The sequence below is a fragment of the Canis lupus genome, chromosome 3 (assembly GCF_048164855.1).
Source record: "Canis lupus baileyi chromosome 3, mCanLup2.hap1, whole genome shotgun sequence".
NCBI lineage: Eukaryota > Metazoa > Chordata > Mammalia > Carnivora > Canidae > Canis > Canis lupus.
Window position 1 is genome coordinate 40962569 of NC_132840.1, and position 20205 is coordinate 40982773.

Sequence of the window (20205 nt, forward strand, 5' to 3'; positions counted from 1 at the left end):
ATCTCTGTGAGCTGGGCAGACACCCCAAGAAATGTCCATTAAGGAGGCAATACTGATAGCTCTTGGTTAGACTCAGTATACTGTTAGTAACTCATTGAAGCAGCTTGAAAACTCAGGGCATAGTTCTGAAAGTTCTGCTTCCATATCTTTTTCCTGCCTTATTAAGGTCACTTTTATTCAACAGACATTTATAGTATACCTACTGTCTGTCAGGTACCCAATTGCAAGCTTGGGGGTGTGGGGGGGATGCAGAGATAAGATCTTATTCCTGCCCTTGGAGAGGGATAAAGAGCAACACAGGCAACTTTAACAGAGCATGGCAAATACAATGATACAGACATATACATGCAGGGTTCTGTCCTCTGGAAAACTGTGTCTTACTCTTACCCATGGTGGCACTCCATTATCCCTCTCAACAGCTGTTAAAGATAATTATAAAAATACCAACAAGCAATTACAATTTCTGATTGTGTCCTGTATGGGGGGCCTGGGCCTAAGATACTTACATTAATTATATTGGAAAGGAAAGTTATAAAGCAAACATTTTACTCCTTATGAGAATCATAGGAGAGGATGGGTCAGGGAGGGGGTCCCCAGAAGTCATTCAGATTAACTGCTTATTTGAAGTATAAATTCTTTCTGTCCTTTGGCTTCCCTCTTCCTATTCATTTCTCTTTAAAATTGTCAGGTCTTTGCTTGATGTGGAGGTGTGTGAACACTCCTAGTAAGTGGATTATAAAGGATTATGAAATGTAACTTCTTAAAGCATCTTCCTTCTCTCCGTTGAGAGTAATTGTAGGTTCTCTATTCTGTGAGGTTTAAAAAAATTAATATGGAATTTAAAGGCCATTAAAGTCATACTAATTTGGAGAAAACCATTAAGTTATGAAGGGATAACTTGGCTGATTTGAAGTAACTTGGTCCAAGTAATCATGACTTTCAATAAGAATTTATGTGCAGCCATATTTTTAATACTAGTAACCTTTGAAAGTGGTATGAAAAACCATCTACTTAATTACAACCAAATATACTCTGCTCCATGAGCTCTGAATCTGGAGCGGACGAGTCCTGTTGGCTCTTAGGTCTAAGCTAGAGCTGAGTCCTATTGTGTTATTCAGTGGAAGAAAATGAATGAGAAAGGGAATCACCACTTTGAAAATACTATTACTATCCAAAGGTAACTGATTACCTCTGTGTTTGAGCAAACTGCCAAGGAATGGATTGTACTCCCTGAAAAACAATAGCCATCTCTTAATGTAATAGTACCTGCTCAAGGCATCTGTAAAACTGTTGGAAAAAAACAGATATATTCTTCATACTGTGTTACTTTATGGTTTTAGTTTTTTACCCTTTTGCTTTGGTTTGGCTCACATGGTAGATAATCCAACAACCTTAGAAGGTTAGAATAAAAAATGGTACCTAGACTTCATCTCTTTACTTATACCCTGCCTCATTCCACAAAGAGTTTACATCAGCCTAGAATTATCACAGTTCAGTTCATTTATTTTTTTAAGGTATTTATTTATTTATTTATTTATTTATTTATTTATTTATTTATTTATGAGAGATGGAGAGAGAGAGGCAGAGACACAGGCAGAGGGAGAAGCAGGCTCCATGCAGGGAGCCTGATGCAGGACTTGATCCCTGGTCTCCAGGATCAGGTCCTGGGCTGAAGGCAGGTGCTCAACCTGCTGAGCCACCCAGGGATCCCCTCAGTTCATTTAACAACTATGTTAAGTACAGACTGTTTGCCAGCACTGTTTGCCCTAGGTAATGTAAGAGAGTAGGAAGGACATGATTCCTGTCTTTGGAGTGTTTGCCATCTAGGGCAAGGCAGATTAGAAGTACACGTTCATACAGATCACTTATGTAAATTAGGAAAGACACAGAACTACAGTCTTTGTGTAGGGTGCTGTATGCATATAATGGAATTCTTGGAAGGCTTGTTTCAGGAAATGACATTTATGAAGAAATAAGGATATAAATCAGACAAAGGATTTGGATAACAAGGATACAGAGCAGAAGAGGATAAGGCTAGAAGAGTGCCCTGAGGTGGGATGGAGCTTGGCCCAGCTGAGAAATGGGAAGAAATCTTCTATAGCTGGACCTGGAGCAAAATGAAACAGAAGAGAGAACAAGAGGAAGCCAGAGCTGGGGGCTGGGTTTGATTGCTCAAGGTTTTAGCCTCCCTAACACTTGTGGACTTGATGCTAAGTGTAACAAGAAGCCATAGAAGAATTTTAAGCAGGGGATAGAAAGATAATCAGATTTATGTATTAGAACCATAATAACTGCTGGGTGAAGACTAGATTGGAGAATAGATAAGAGAAATGATGGTGAGAAATGATAGAGACATGTGGGTGGCTCAGTTGGTTGAATGTCTAGCTCTTGGTCTCAGCTCAAGTCTTAATCTCAGGGTCATGAGTTCAAGACTCACATTTGGCTTCACACTGGGGGTGTGAAGCCAAGAAAGAAAAGAAAGAAAAGAAAAGAAAGGAAGGAAGGAAGGAAGGAAGGAAGGAAGGAAGGAAGGAAGGAAGGAAGGAAGGAAGGAAGGAAGGAAGGAAAGAAAGAAGAAAGAAAGAAAGAAGAAAGAAAGAAAGAAAGAAAGAAAGAAAGAAAGAAAGAAAGAAAGAAAGAAAGAAAAGAAAAAAAAAGGAAGGAAGGAAGAAGAAAAGAAAGAAAGAAAGAAAGAAAGAAAGAAGAAAAAAGAAAGAAAAAGAAAAAAAGGAAGGGAGGGAGGGAGGGAGGGATCATACTTGCCCTAAGATAGGATGGAAATAACTAGAAAGACCCAAGATACATTTTGAAGGTAGAATTAACAAGACTTCTTGATTAGATATATAGTTGAAGGGTTAGAGGTTTCAAGAATGACTACCTGGTTACTGGTTGAATAACTGGGTGTACACTGTTGACATTTACTCAAGTGAGAAGGATTGATCATAAAACCCTCTGGTGACAAAGTGGGAATAAGAAATATCCCACTCTCAAGTGGGAATATCTCTTTTATTTGAGATACTTGTAAGACATCCAGTGGAGATATAAAATAGGAGTTAGATATCAGATATTAAGCTCAGAAAAAGACCTGGGCTAACTATGTGAATCTGGAAGACATCAATATATAGGTGGTCTTCTGATTTAAGGGAATAATTCACCTATGGAGGCTATTAAACTCACACTGGCGGAGAAGGATGGGTCGATTATAAATTTAATAAAGAAATGCATTTCAGGTAAAAGCAGTGATAGGATGAAAGCACTAAAGCAGGAATGACATGGACTAATGGATCTTTTTCCAATTGATGAGAAGTAAAAAATAAGATGGACTTGGATTTTGAGTGCCCTCTCAAGTCAGGTAATGGCTATACTGGTCATATGGAGAGAGATCTGTGAGCAATCTTCATTAGATCTTTGCACACCAGGAAGAAGCATTTTATGATCTTCTTTGGTTTATATTGTGAAACCTAAAGTCATATGTCACATAAACCTTGAGATAATTATATTGGTTTTGTGTCATGAATGAATAATAAAGGTTAGATCTCCCACAGAACCACTGCTTATCATTTGCTGGTAACGTGGAAATAGGTTCAAATAACTACAACTGGTATTCTAGGAGTTGTTCTGTGCCTGTGACCCTAGTGATGATGTCTTAGCTCCTACCATCTCTGCTTCCATTAGGATGAGGAGGAGTGGAATTAACCCACAAAGCACTGTGTGAATCTCCACTCTCCCCATCCATCACTCCTCCTCACATTATGCACCTGTGTAGGGCCTGTTGTACACATGCCATCATCCTTCATTTGGCAGAACAAAGAAGCCAAGTGAGGAGGCCAGGAACCTTTCCAGTTCAAAGAACAAAATGCTCTGGACATTAATGGGTCTAGAGGTTAAACACGGCCATTTTAAAAATTTATACTCCACAGTGGTGAAAGGGTTGATGTCTTTCCAAAATGATCCTCTGCTGCACCTGACATACTAAGAAGGATCTAGCTAACCCCTAGCATCATCATTCTCTGTCGCCGGTAACCATATTCTAGTGTCCCTGCAGTAATGCATCCGTTTTGTGCTTAATAGTGCTGCAGGTTTAAACCAGTATATATTTGCACATATTTTTATTCTAAGGTGCTTTTCGTACGTTTTCAATAGAGGGAATGGTTTTAATTTGAGCCAGAAACTTTGCATTTGCTGTGTACTGATTCTGCCTATTTTTGCATCCACAGAAATGAAGATGCAGTCAATCAGATGGCTGTTGCTCCCTTTCCAGTACCATCAAGTTCCCCGTCTTCTCTTGAGGTCAGATGGCTCCTAATTAGCATGTAGTGACTTAGATGGATTTGTCATGATTATTTTTTCCACATCTAGCATTTTTGATTTTCAGTATCTGGTATTCCAAATTCATATAATTTGTTAAATAGGGAATTTCCCTAATTAGAAAGTATTTGAGGTAGAATTAAAAGTAATACAGAGGCACCTGAGTGCCTCAGTTAAGTGTCCAACTCTTGATTTCAGCTCAGTTCATGATCTCAGGGTTATGGGATTGTACCCTGCTTCAGGCTCCTTAAGATTGTCTTTCTCCCTCTCTGTACCTTCCCCCATCCCTCTCTCTCTGCTCCCTTTCTTAAAACAAACAAACAAACAAAAAACATAATATAAAATAATGTCAAACAAAACATTAAAACTTAGCATATGAATATTGCCTTCCTCAGAGTTCCTTAAAGTTTCTTCTGGATCTATAATCTGCCCTAATTGGACATTTCAAAATGTATTAGAAAAGATTATCTTTTTTTTCTTTTTTTTTTTTTAATTTATTTGAGTCTTTGTTTAAATTCCAGTTAACCTATGGTGTAATAATAGTTTCAGGTGTATAATATAGTGATTGAACACTTCATTACATCACCTGGTGCTCATCAGAACAAGTGTGCTCCTTAATCTCACCGCCTATTTAATCCATCTCCCCATCCTATTCCCCTCTGGTAACCATCGGTATCTCTTTCTTTATGGCTTCACAACACTTTAATACCTATGATCACAAATATCTTTAAATAATTACTTTAATCTATTAATGGAGAAATTACTAGTACAAGATTGCTGTCAGACTGATCTTCTTTTAGACAGTCCTACATATAGATAGCTAACTATATAATCAAGTGTCTCCTCAGCTGAGGGAATATTACATTCTCTTTACATTTTTTATTTATTGAGTTATGTTTTTAATTCCAAAAAGAAATACATACATATTGTAACTCATCAAACCATGCAGAGTTATCAGAAGAAAAAGTTAACTTTCCTTTCCTCACCTACCTGAGGAAGTTAATATTTACTGTTTAGTATCTTTCCATACTTTTTCCTTTGCTTCTACCACAAAAATAAACCACTATATATGAATAATGTCTCCTTTCATAAAAACTCAATTGTGTAATACACATGCTTTCCATTCAACAAGCATTCATTGAGTGTACATTATGCATCAGGCAGTCTTGGGTATTAGAGACATAGGTGTGAATAAAACAGAAGACTCCTTGCTGTGGTTCAGGTTACATTCTAATAAGGAAATTAACAAATAAATAAATACACCAAGAGAATTACCAGTAGTGGTCAGTGCCTTGTGGAGAATTAAAATAGGGAATGTAGCTTGTGACTGCTTCAGTTGGTTTTAGGGAAGTCCTCTTGGACAGGTGAAATGCACACAAGATCAAAATGATCAGAAGGAGCCAGACACAAAAATAAAGGGGGAAGAGTTTTCTTTGCAGAGGGGACAGAAATAACTCTCAAGTGACAAAATGCTGGGGAGGTTGAGGGATATGGCTAGAGGCATATTGGGAGCCTGGAGAGTGGTATGGGGTGGGAGCTTTGTGAGTCAGAGTAAGAAACTTGAGTTTTAGCCTATGGGCACTCGAAGCCAGCAGAGGGCTTGTAAAGAGGAATGAGATGACTTGATGTACAGTCTCCTAGGTAGCGAATGGACTATGGGAAGGTAAAAGTAATACACTAGAAGGCAGAGACCCACGTGAGACCCATCTGCACTTAGATGAAGATTGTGGTTGGGTGTTGGAGGGAAAGAAAAGTATATTTTTTCTTGATGTTTTGGATGTTGAACCAGACTTAACTGATTAAATGTGGGAGCTGAGAAGAAATAGAATCATGAATAAATCTAGATTTTTGGCTTGAGCAATTAGGTGGATAGTGGTACCATTTATTATAGTCTATTGAAGAGTTTTCTTCAACAAGGAAGCAGAAATTAGGTTTATTTTAGATAAGTTTGAGATGTATATTCTACATCCTTCTGGAATAGATTCTAATCATTTTTTTAAAATTTTGCTTTTTTTTGTTTAGCGTAATGGCCATATTTTAATACACTCTTATACTTTTTTTTCCAACTGACAAATATTCAAGTGATTTTCCAAATGTTTTGCCAGTAAAAGAATACCAAAATAAAGATTATGAGTGTGTATGAGAGAATTATTAGGTGCTAGTGCTTTTATTTCTAGCAAAGATTTCCCACAATGTACAATTGCAGAGTCATAAACTATACACTTTTAAAATTTTCACTTATATTAACCATTTTCTGTCTGAAAAGATTGTAGTGATGGTGTTGATGCCCCACCAATAGCCATTTAGCCACAGCTTGCCAGCCCTGGGCATTTTCATTCTAATTAAGAACTAGGGTAGGGCTGCCCTGATGGCTTAGCAGTTTAGCGCCACTTCAGCCCAGGGCCTGATCCTGGAGACCTGGGATCGAGTCCCACGTCGGGCTCCCTGAATGGAGCAAGTTTCTCCCTCTGCCTGTGTCTCTGCCTTTTTCTCTCTGTGTGTCTTTCATGAATAAATAAATAAAATCTTTAAAAAAAAAAAAAAAAAGAACTAGGGTAGACAGGGTGGTAGAAAGGAAGGGATCCCAGAGCCATACAGCTTCAGTTCAAAACCTCACATAGCTATATTCTAGACACATGTCCCTGAATAATACATTACCTCTTCTATCATGACTTTACTTATCTGTAGGGAGGTAACAATAGTTTTGCTTCATAGAGTTGTTAAGATTAAATCTTGTGCCTGACACATGGTAGCTACTCAGTAAGCACTACTACTTAATTCTTAATTTTTTTGTCTTTATAGAATGTCATATAAATCTTTTGGAGGGAGTAGGGGGAGGATAAGGGGAATCATTTTAGAATAATGTTTTAAAAGATTTTATTTATTCATGAGAGACACACAGAGAGAGAGGCAGAGACATAGGCAGAGGGAGAAGCAGATTTCCTGCGAGGAGCCCAATACAGGATTCGATCCCAGGACCCTGGGATCACAACCTGAGCCAAAGGCAGACACTCAACCACTGAGCTACCCAGGTGCCCCTAGAATAATTTTTTTCTATAGTATTGTTAGTTATGAATATTCCCAACAAAATAGCTCCTTGGAACTGAATTTTAAGGGAGTGATTGAATTTTGCAAGTGTCTACTATGTCAAACACTGTCTTATAGGCCTTCAAAATGTGTTCTCATGTCCCACTTACATCCAAGCCTTCGAAAGACAGTATTATTATTTCCACATTACAGAAGGGGTCTAGAGAGGCTAAATAGTATGTCCATATGCTCAGAGCTGCTTCATCTGCACCTAGGATTGTTACCACCAGACATTCATGGACTTGTAAAGAGCGAATGAAGTAATATATATAAAGCATTTAGTACAGCTCATGGCACAAAGTAAATGTTCAAGAAATGTAAACTATTTATTTCTTCAAATATTTAAGTATGTTTAACTCAAACTTTTAAGTATATTATACATTATCTATTGTTTTCATTTTTTTAATTGCTAACTACAGAAATGGGTTCTAGTCATTCAGTCATCAGTAAAAAATAAAATTTTTATCATATTACAATTGAGTATACCAATCGAATTATCTTACAAAGAGGGTTTTTAGTTTTTCTCTGGATTTTTGGCCTCCAACCACTGCCACCAAATGATGAGTGATACCTCCCCTATGGGTGGTATGTGAAGTCTATAGGTATGCTGTAGTCTCCTGTCCATTTCCTTATCCCTTCCCACTGACCTGTGTGACCCTCTCACTAGGCCTTTTCCTTCCTCACTTGTTTCTAGTAAGTACTTAAGCATAACTCATATCAGACATATTGCTGAAAGCACTCGCCCATTTAAATCATAACCAAATAGATGAAATACAGCCCTGTCATTATTAATTTGGGCCTGATGATAGTTCAGCACATTGAATAGCACTATTATTATATACTAATGGGATGTCATATTCATTCCCTTATTGAACAGATATCTATTGAGCCCTTATTATATGTTGGGTACCATTTTAGATACCAAGAATATGGCAGAGATCAAAATCACTTCATGCAGTCATGTGCTAGCAGAGTGAACAAGGTAATAGGACAATGAACAAGAAGTCTGAAGATGTGGGTTCTCGTTTTAGCTCAACCAGTTACCTGTTGGGCATATGACCTTGTCAAGGTAGTTGCCCTCTCAGAGTCTTGCTTTTTCTGTGAAGCCACATTCATAACCTCCCCTGTGTGTGTCAGCAGGTAGTTATGAGGATCAAGCACTAAATGTAGGTTAAAGTATTTTATAATCCATGTAGCTATATACATACATAAGGGATTATTAGCATTTCTGCTGCTATGCTCTTGGTAATTGTAATGCTGGGGCAGCTGTATGGTACAGTGATTAAGAACATAAACTTGGGAGTCGGACAGATCCGAGTCCTAATCTTTGTTCTGCCATTTACTAGCAGAGTGAACTTGAGCCAGTTAAGCACTATAAGCTTCCATTTCCTAACATTTGGGGCGGATGAGGGGGGGGGGTGATAATAATAATTAATTCTATGGATTTGTTAGAAGAATTGAATCAGGTTTATAAAACGCTTAGTATTATTCTTGGCACACAGTAAAAACTCATTTTAGTTTGTGATTATACTTATATTATTACAGTCCTCTAGCAAAACTCCCAGCCTCCAGCATCTTCCATTTTCACCAGTTATTTTCTTCCTATATTACTATATTTGTCCTCTTGCTCAAAAACCTTTTATACCTCTTGCCTAGCACATCTTTGTTTCAGAATCCTTGTTTCAGGGTTAGAATTAGGGCTTTGTATTTACCTCCCTAACTTTTAATCAGCTTTTTTTTTTTTTATCATTAATGCATAATAAAGCCCTAGACACTACATGTATCTGTTGACCACCCCCCCACACACATCCACATACACACATTTTGGTCTTTATTAATTCACAACCAGTAATTCCTCGAAGGATTATTTTTGAAAGATTCCAAGTTTTCTATTCAAAATGAGTAACATAGGGGCTTCTGGGTGGCTCAGGTCATGACCTCAGGGTCCTAGAATCAAACCCCGCTTCAGGCTCTCTGCTCAGTTCCTGGGGGAGGGGAGTTGTCTGCTTCTCCCTCTCCCTTTGCCCCTCCCCCCCACTCATGTGCTCTATTTCAAATAAATAAAATCTTTTTAAAGAATGAATAAAATAATGCATAGCACGTAGAATATAGTAAATATTCAAATGTGAGATATTATTATGACCAATTTTATCCCACATTAGTAATCTTAACTCCCTTCATAGTTAAGTAATATTCATGGTTCATTTAAAAAGTAAAAATTGTCCTTTCTGTGACGTCACCTGGGCCTTATAGAAGTGAGGGACCCTTTTCTAAAACATGGGGTGAGCTATATTTAAGCTTTTCTACTGTATCCCTTGATGCTTCATTTCAGTGCTGGATACTTCTTACTGATTTAACTTATTCTGCTATTTATTTATCAAATATCCACTTTGTAGATCATATACATAGTGTCTTACCTCAAAGAACTTCAACTCTTATAAGGAAAATAAGACATGTATATTACTAAAACAAGGGTGTCCTAAGAGATAAAGCCTTAAGAGAAGTTCAGAGGAGATGAATAATTATTTCCTGGTAAGAAAATAGCTATTTCTGACAGGTAGATTGGATTTTAAAATATGAATATGGTTAGGTAAAAATGTGGGAATAGCACAAGCAAAAACACGGAAATAAGAAAAATCAGGATGTGAGATGGGGAGAAGAATCTAAGAGTATGTAAAAGAGAGTAATAGAAAATGAGGTTTGAAAAATAAATGGAGGTCAAATGAGAGAGACCTGAATTTAAATCTCAGAAGGTTGGAATTTCATGTATTTGGCACTTAGAGCTGTTGAAGGCATTTGAACAATGAAATAGTCTAATCAGAGCTCTCCTTCAGGTAGGTTTGTCTAATAGCAACGAGAAGGATTTCTCAGAGAGGGAAACCCAATTAGGAAGCCACTGCTGTGGTCTTATAAGAGGTTCTCAAGTCTCAAGTACACTTGGGTTGCAAGATATTTATTCCATTCCTTGACAAGGTAGGATAAATCTTTTAGAATATCTTTATAGAAGCAAGCAACTTCATTTTTTTCTTTCCCTCAGAAGTTGTGCTTTTTTGAATACTAAGTGAGACGAGGCAGGCCTCATAAAGAATGGACAGGTTGATTACCCAGGGAGTGCTATTAGCATAATTCCCATTTTACCTTTAATTGTGCACTGCCTTCCTGGAATTCTGAGTAGCCTAGAAAATTTGCTCATGATGGGGGTAGAGAAAGAAATTCAATTTGTCACATCCAGTCAACATGACTTACAGAAAGAAATATTTGAATTTAAGCTGGCAATGAAATGAATAAATCATCCTGTGGTTTTTTTTGCAAGAGAGCATTGGGTTTAGGAAAAATGGGAATGATAAAATTTAAACCAATAAAAGGTTTTTTATTTTTTTTTTTTAAGAAACTTTTGATTATATCAAGGAGGTATGGTTGCTGTTTTGTTTTTAATTTGCTTAGTAAAACCTTTAAAGGAAAATAGTTGTATATACTGTATATACTGTTTCATCACGTTAAATGAGGAAACAGTAGTGAACAACACTATGGAGCATATAACTGGTCAGAGGTGTGGTTTTTCCAATCCTCAGTAACATCCTTAACTAAACTTCTATTGATAACCTGCTTTCTTTTTTTTATATATAAGATTTATTTATTTAGAGAGAGAGAGAGCAAGAGTGAGCATGAGTAGGAGGAGGAATAGAGGTAGCAGGAGAAGCAAACTCCTTGCTGAGTGCAAAGCCCGACACAGAGCTTGATCCCAGGACCCTGAGATCATGACCTGAGCCTAAACCAGGAGTCAGGTGCTTAACCAACTGAGCCACCCAGGCGCCTCTGATAACCTGCTTTCAAATAAAAACATAAATTCCTGGTCTCAAGTTTTCTAGTTGGGGAAAACTATAGGTAAGTAGTGAGTGGTATGAAAAAATTAAGTAGTATAAAAATAAAAACTATCACCACTTATCATCACTTCATGTAGATTTTGAGGAGCCCAGGGGAGGGAATTTAGGACTTCCTGAAGGTTTAGGAGGGACTTCTCTGAGGATTGAATAGCATTTCTTACCAACTTTTTTTTGTGTGTGTGTGTGTAAAGTCTGTATTAAGTATACAGTGCTTTATTCATCTTTAAAACATAATTCACCACAGAAGCTACTGTCTGTGGTCTTCATGGGGAAAGGTCATTGTCCTTGAGCAGACTTCACTGCATGGGCAGCTTTGGACAGGTGGTTTGAGGATCAGCAAGAAAGGAAGGGAACACCCAGCTATCCAAATGAGCTGAATCATCTTGGGTGTCACTGTGCCACCATCCATCAGCCAGATGGTCTTCAAACCACTGTGATACAATTGTGCTTTGGAAGTCATGCTTGCTGACCTACTTTCCTCTTCCCATCCCTGACTGATTCCTGATTTCTGAGCTCCTGGTCAGCAGGGTGTTTTAAAGGTTTGCCTAACTAACACATGTGAGCCATTCTGTTCTCAGAACAGAACCTACTTTGTTTTGTTCTGTGCCTCACTGAAGCATGAAAACTCTTCTATAAGCAGTAGCTCTCCTAGGAAAGCACATGCTTTATTGCTAACCTCTCTCAATTCCAACTTCCTGTTTTACCTGACTCCTCTCCATCTGGATTTTGACTTCAAACCTTCCTCTGTGGAACCATCTCAAACCAAACCAGTAACTAAAAACAGAGGAAAAGCTTTAGAAGGGGTTCATGGTGTAAAACAAAAAATAAAAAAAAAAGAAAGAAAAAAAAATAGAAGGAGTTCATGGTACAGTTATAAAGAGCATTGACTTTGAAATCTGAGGGAGGGCACCTGGGTGGCTCAATGGTTGAGCGTCTGCCTTTGGTTCAGATCGCATTCCTGGGCTTCTGGGATCAAGTCCTGCATCGGGCTCCCCGCAGGGAGCCTGCTTCTCCCTCTGCCTATGTCTCTGCCTCTGATGAATAAATAAACAAAATCTTTAAAAAAAATTAATAAAATAAAATGAGAGGGACCTAGGATGAATATAAAGAAGGGTCAGACAAAGGAAATGAATGAGGCACAGATGTTGGATTCAAGAATCTTTCAGCCTCACAGGAAGATCAATTCCATACATACGTAATTAGAATACAAATGAGATGATAAATGACATAGGAAGTTCAGGTAAAATGTTAAGTGAGGTTAGAAGAAGAGATGTCTTCTAGCTAAGGAGAAGGAAAGGATTTATGGAGTAAGTGACATTTGAGACACTTTGTGTGATAATACTGTAGATACAGATGTAAAGGGTATTCTTTTTTGTTTTTATTCCCATTTTAAAAGATATACAGACCATTTGTAACCTAGGCTCCCTTGCCCATATTTTCTTACATTTTTCAAAGGTGAAACATCAAACAACTGGTTTCTCCCCGACCCCAGTATTCATTTTATAAAGACCAAGAACCTCACTTCCATATTCCCATAGCTGAGAAACATAAAAGATGCCTCTGACTTATTTAAACAGCACTTTGCTTTCCCCAACAAGATAGATGCATAATTAGATGACTGACATCAGCTGACCACCATCCTGGTGAAAATCTCTCATTTGGGATCAGAGGAGTTCTCTATGTGTTTGTTCTATAATTGAATGTGCTGCAGTTACAAACATTGACTGTCTCAAAGCCTCAGTTGGATAGCATAGCCCCTCCAAGGCTTTTTGGGACTCACCACAGGTTACAGAAGCAGACACATGAAGGATTTGGAGCATTAAAGGTTTCCCATAGATTAAGTACTGTTTTTTTTTGTTTTTTTTTTTTTTTAAGTACTGGTTTTTAAAAGTGTAATTCGGGGGACCTGGGTGGCTCAGTCGGTTAAGTGTTTGCCTTTGGCTCAGATCATGTTCTCAGGGTCCTGGGATCTAGTCCCACATCGAGCTCCCTGCTCAACAGGGAACCTGCTTCCCTCTCTTCCTCTGCCTGCCTCTCCCCCTGCTTGTGCTCTCTTTCTGTGTCAAAATAAATAAATAAAATCTTTAAAAAATATGTGTAATTCATTTCTTCTGAATTTTTCTGTCTTTAGAACTTAACCACTATCTAAGACGCTGAAAACCTATATATTCTCAGGCTTTGTTTCTTAACTTGGGCATGTTTATTTTATTTGGTGATTTCTTCATTACCCAAATTCACTGAGAAGAGGATGTTCTACTTAATGAAATTTTCTGGTTAACAAATGCTATAACAGTGTTTAATGTTCTGATGGTCTGATGATGATTTTTTTTTTAAGATTGTGAATCCTGGGGACACCTCTGGTGTCTCAGTGGTTGAGTGTCTGCCTTTAGTTCATGGCGTGGTCCCAGGGTCCTGAGATCGAGTCCCACATCGGATTCCCAACAGGGGTCCTGCTTCTCCCTCTACCTGTGTCTCTGCTTCTCTGTCTCTCATGAATAAATAAATGAAATCTTTAAAAAAAAAAAAAAGATTCTGAATCCTGTTTTCTATAAAATTAGTTATCAACCCTCAGTGCTGACAGGGAACAAAGAGAGAAAAGAAACAAGAGCATCATTTACTTAGGGCCTACAGCATAGTTAACAAGAACAGGACCTTTAATGTCAATCTTTCCTACTTTGAATCCTGGGTTCACTCTCACTAGCTAGGCAAGTTAATTTAAAATGTATCATTTTCCCATCCATTAATTGTTTTATTGTTTTTTAGAAAACAATTTTTTTAAAGATTTATTTATTCATGAGAGACACAGAGAGAGAGGCAGAGACACAGGCAGAGGGAGAGGCAGTCTCCTAGCAGGGAGCCTGATGTGAGACTCAATCCCGGATCCTGGGATCACGCCCTGAGCCGAAGGCAGATGCTCAACCACTGAGCCACCCAGGCATCCCCCCATCCATGAATTGGAATGAGATTGGTACATACTTATATAGGGTTGTTATGAAGACTACACAAAACAGAGGATGGATAAAGAACCTGTCTCGACAAAAAGCTGGAAACAAATTAATTGCACCTGGTGTTGTGCTACTAGACATTTTGCATGTTAATATATTAATCTTCAAGCCAACCTGATAGGGTAGTATTTTTAATCTGATTCTTTTATCTGTGCTTCAAAAATAAGTACTCAGAACCTTGCTGAAAGTCAAACAATTCTATGTGGTAAAGTTGAGATTTGAACCTGGATCTGACCAATTTAACATCTATGCTTTTTTTTTAAGTTTATTATTATTATTTTTAGCAATCTCTACACCCAATGTGGGGCTCCAACTCATGACTCTGAGATCAAGTTGCATGCTCTTCTGACTAAGCCAGCCAGGCGCCCCTATGCTGCTTTCTTTGTTAGATTTTTTTTTCTTTTAGATATTTCTCATAGCTCTCCTTTATTTTCTTAAACTTGCAATAATACATGCGGATTCTTCTGTAATCAAACAGTACAGAAATAACTAATGCATCTCCCCATTCTTTAATACTATTCCCCAGAAGTAAGCAATTTGAAAAATTTGTCCTATATGCTGACAAATATTTTCCTGCATGTGTATCTATATGTGTGTATATTTTGTATCCTTTTTTCTGAAAAGATTGCTCAAACCTACATTCTTACAGTGGCATGTAAAAGTTCCTCTTTCTCTACAACATTATCAATACTGAATGCTCTCTTTCTATTCTCTTGTTCATTTGATAGATGAAAGGACACAATATCTTTGCTTCAGTTTGCACTACTTAATTATAAATGAGATTGAATGTCCCAAAATCAAAACTAATTTCTCTATACAATCCCACTAAATTTGTAGTAATCCCAAAATGGTAGTAATTTAATATGAAAATCCAAATAAACACAATGTAGATACTCCATTTATCATCCTTATTCTCCCGTATGTTGCCTCAGGAAGTAAACTTCTGATTAATTAATATAACATTTAATGTTACAATTGAATTGGGGAGATACTGAATGTGTTTTTTAGAGAGAGGGAATGTACATGGTGGGTACAAAGGGAGAGGGAGAGGATCTCAAGCAGATTCCCTGCTGAGCATGGAGCCTGATGCAGGGCTCTGTCCCAAGATCCTGAGATCATAACCTGAGCTGCAGTCAAGAGTTGGATGCTTAATGGACTGAGCCACCTAGGTGCCTCCAATTGTTTTGGAATTTTAATGGGGGTTATTCTTGTAGGATGTCTCATTTATATTAAATAAAACAACTATTCCATTCATTGGTTCAGCCAGGATTTGTCTAGTGTTTCCTATGTACCACACATAGTTCTAGGTACTTGAGTTTCAGAAATAAACAGGATAAATAAGTGTCTTATCTCAAGTAGTTTAATCTTGCACAGAAGATAAACAAGCATCTCTGAAAGTTTTAGCTAGAGGGAATAGAATAGCTAACTTGCTGAAACAGTAAATTTTTTAGCTCCCACGTGAAGGCTGCTAAGAATAAGACTGTACTTCAGGTCAGGTTGATGCAGCGGCCCAGTTTGCCATCAGAGTCAGATTTTTCCATCTCTACCTTTGCTCTGTCATTCAGTGTCAGATTCATCTCATGACTAGTTTCCTCAAATCCGTGAGATTGTTGCCCATGGCAATTTGAGCTTCATGCTTTCTTGTTAATTTGGGAGGTGGGGGGACTTCTTCTGGTTCTCTTAAGACCAAGAAGGATGGGGCATCTGGCCGGCTTGGTCTGTGGTGCACATGACCCGTGGTCTAGGAATTGTGAGTTCAAGCCCCGTGTTGGGTGTAGAAATTACTTAAAAAATAAAAATCTTAGAAGCCCCTGAGTGGCTTAGTCAGTTAAGCATCTGCCTTTGGCTCAGGTCATAATAATTGGGGTTCTGGAATCAGGCCCACATAGGGCTCCCTACTCAGCAGGGAGTCTGCTTCTCCCTCTCTCTCTGTCCCTCCCCCTGCTCATGCTCTCTCTCTCTCTCAAATAAATAAATAAATAATTTAAAAATATAAAAATAAAAATATTTTTTACAAAAACCAAGGAAGAACTTTTCTAGAAGTCTCTTTACATCTCATTGAGGAGAACTGGATCACATCCATTCCTGACAAAGTCATTGACAAAAAGAGTGTGATTAGGGCACTTTGGGTGGCTCACTTGGGTTAGGCATCTGCCTTTGGCTCAAGTCATGATCCTGTGTCCTGGGATTGCTTCTCCCTTTGCCTCTGTCCCTACTTGTGCGCTCTCTCTCTCTCTCTCTCTCTCTCAAATAAATAAATAAAATCTTAAAAAAAAAAAAAGAGTGGGATTAACCATAAGACAGGCAGGTCCAATATTGGAACAGAGAATAGGAATCAGCTTTTCTTAAGCCATATCTGTAAGCAGCAGGAACAGATCCCCGGGTGGGGTGGGGGGAGGTTGTGGGGATGGCCTTCTAGTGGAAAGAAAGAAAAAAGGAATAGCCGCTAGAGAAGAAAGAGTATCTACAACAATAATAAAACAAGCAGTTGTGATTAAGTATCTATATAGTTCTGGGCAGTGTGAGTGAGGAATAACATCTTTACGGTTTTCTTCCTAATGCCCCGTAGGATCAGAGTGGTACCGAGCCTGTTAGCAGTGAGGAAGATGGGAGTCTTGAAGTTGGTATTAAACAATTGCCTGAAAATGAAAGCTCCAAACTGGTGAGAATCTTGGGTGTTTTTCAACCAATGTTCTTTTTTTAAAAGTGTATCATTTATATTTTGTACCACCATGAAAAGGATCAACTTGCATCGTTGTTTGCTTCTCTAGAAATCTTGATCTCTGAGCTAGTAGAAGCTTTTCCATATGGAGTGACCCATTAATTCCAACAAAGAGCATATTCTCGTATTTTCTTCACACTTGAATTGTGCTGTCTGGAACAAAAGAAGCAATTTCTCTTTTAATCTTGTTTAATATTGGGTTTCTTTAAGGGTAGGGTCCCTAAAGGCATAGAAAAAGATGTTAAATATATTCCACTAATTCATAGTAAAATAAAAGATGGTTAAGCTTACTGAGGGGCTGGAGCATTAGAAGAGAGTTAGTTTTTGTTGTTCTTATTTTTTAAGTAACTGTTATTTTTTAGTAATCTCTACATCCAGCATGGGTCTCGAACGCAAAATCATGAAATCAAGAGTCACATACTTTTTCGACCTGATCCAACTAGTTGCTCCAAAGAGAGTCAGTTTTAGAGAATGCTCCCTCCTTACATCTTTAAGTGCTTGATATTTTATTTCATACTTATTGTGTACTGGGTACTGTGCTGTATGCTACATTCATTTCCTAATCCTTAAAATGCAGGTGATAATACCTTTCTTTTACATACAAAGAAACCAAAGGCTCATGATGGTCACTAACTTGCGAGAGGCCACTCACTAGAATTTGGTAGACCTGGAGATTCCCGCCTACTGCCACCACCACCCCGCCCAACCCCCTACCCCACCCCCCACCCTGGCCCCATTCAGTCTGACTCCCATGCCTAATTCACCATCCATCTTTTTGTTTTGCAGCCTTGTACTTACAGGGTTAGACTACAACTTCTAGAAATAAATGTGGGCTTTTTTTCTCTTTATTTCAAAATGTCTTACAAATCTCAGAGAATTATCACTTGGGAGGGTCACCCTGATTTTATGGCAACACAGAATTGTTCATTATACTTCAGGGAGTTTGAGAAATCATTTATCTTCTTTCAACTTGCAGAAAATGTTTATTGGGACTGTCTTAGATTCTGTGTCCTAGAAAAAAAAACATTCTTTCAGGCTGAGGGAAGAGGACATTTCACCAAAAGTGGAAATGACAATGGGCTATACCTTGACATATTGCAAATGGGACCCAAGAACCCTAGTGTCAAGAACACTGGGACTAGTGGGTTGTAACCATTGTTCTTGAACAAGATGTTCCACGGTTACACTGTTCCCTTTCTAAAAAATTGAACAGCATTTTACATAGATGGGGAATGAGTAACATCAACAAAGTTTGAACTCACAGCTCCTTCATTTAAAAACACTATTAACTTGGTTTTGGGGGTCGCTGTATCTCCATAGATAGGTTAGGGAAAAGTCTTATAAAGGAATAGGGTTTTGTCAGTAGGGGCTTCCAACACAGTCTATAGAGGAAATGGTTAAAAGGGTGAGAACACTTCCTTGCTTGCTAGAAGATTCTGGTAGTCCAAAGAGATTCACTTGTAGGCTACAGACAAAGCCATCCATTACCCATTGCTGTTCCCAAGAAAGCAATTCCAGTAATGGGGCTCCAAGTGTCAAGACAATTGAAGGGTCTCACCCTCAGGCAGAGGACTTGAAAAACTGAGGGTAATTTTTAGATAATGTTTTATACTGTATTTCACCAAGATGAAAACCTTCTCCATACCTACTGACTACTGTCTCTCTTTTTCCCTCCTCTCCCTTTTCCACCTCCCTCTCTTTTTAACATTACAATTCTTTCTCACTGTTTCCAGTAGAATCTATGCATGGTCTAGTTGAGAGAGAAAGGAGAGCCTAAATTTAAACAACTTTTATATCATAAATACAATGGCCTACCATAAAACATTAGCCAAGTGTGTGGTCTTGGGCCAGGTACTTGACTACACTAACCATCAGTTTTCTCACCCGAGGAAGAACAGTAATCAGGATGTTAGGAGGAAACAAATAGGCTATAAGCTGTAAATCAAGGAGTAGAATACAGGACAGATAGTTGGTGTTCAGCAAGTTCATTCATTAATTCAACAAATATTTGCTTAATGCCAGTATGTTCCGGGCAATAGATATACAACAGTGAACAAAATGTAGAAAAATGCCCACTCTCAGGGCACCTAAGTGGCTCTGTCAGTTAAGTATCTGACTGTTGCTTTTGATTCAGGTCATGATCTCAGGGCTGTGAGCTCAAGCCTCATGTTGGGCTCCATACGCTCAGCACAGGGTTTGCTTGAGACTTTCTCCCACTTTGCCCTCCCCCCAATAAATAAATACATCTTTTTAAAAATGCCTGATCTCCTGGGGACTCTATTCAGGATGAGTAGGGAGAGGAGAATAGATAATAAATTAGCAAAATATTAGACTGGGTCATAAGAAATTGTTGTTTTTGTGGGTAAGAATTTTATATGGTGCAACCTATGTGTTATTGTGTTATAAAGTATTAATAACAATTAAATGTCACTAGTTATCATGATTATTTCTACTATAAGATTGGTGCAAGGATTGCTACACTACCCTGGGATTATTGCCCCATGCATCTTGTCAGAGGACAGCATATGATTTGTATGGGTCTTAACTCTTTTCCCCCCTGTTTATGGTCAAGACACTGGGAAACACTAAGCCCTAACCCTCTAAAAGTTGCTTGCTTGCTTCATATGGGGGACCTATGTCTCATCAGGCGCTATGCTGGCCCCTGCAAGAATGATCGGGAAAAACACACAAGCCTTGCTCTTCAGCAGCTGATCCTCTAGAATCAGTGAGGATAATAGAATTTGTATCTAGAAAATTAACACATACAGAAATATATTAGAAAAAACTGCTGTGCTACATGCATTCAAAAGTGGAAGGAAGACCATTTTATTCAGGGATGATTAGGGAAGGTTTCTTAGAATCATGGCCTCTAAAGTAAATCTCTGAAGATGAGAAAGCAATTGACTGGTGAGGTTGGCATAAATAGGAGGTTTACCAGCTAAACGGGTGTGGATTATGGAGTAGCGAGTAAGTACTGGGCTTTTGTGGGGCGACAACAAGCAATACAATTTGAACAGCAGACTCATAGAACTGAAGGAACTATATGCTGTGAATTATAGATGAATTTATTCATCTTTATGTGTTCAGCGCTCAGTGGCTAAGTAGCTACATGGATACATGAATGTACAAGGTGCTACCTGTGAGAAACTATACTTCAGAGAGCTATTAAATTCAAGACTACCTGTTTTCAGAGCTAAGA

General features: G+C 38.2%; 1 protein-coding gene across 8 annotated transcripts in view; it reads left to right on the forward strand.

The window, feature by feature from the left end:
* The window catches only part of PATJ (PATJ crumbs cell polarity complex component), a 356261-nt gene that overhangs the window by 246940 nt on the left and 89116 nt on the right, over positions 1-20205 (forward strand). For 6 of the 8 annotated variants that reach the window (XM_072820502.1, XM_072820508.1, XM_072820504.1 and 3 more), the window contains exons 30-31: positions 4218-4290; positions 16854-16946. In XM_072820502.1, the coding sequence (XP_072676603.1) occupies positions 4218-4290; positions 16854-16946 (166 nt within the window). The remainder of the gene's footprint in view (positions 1-4217; positions 4291-16853; positions 16947-20205) is intronic. The other 2 variants (XM_072820505.1, XM_072820507.1) reach the window with 1 other exon arrangement.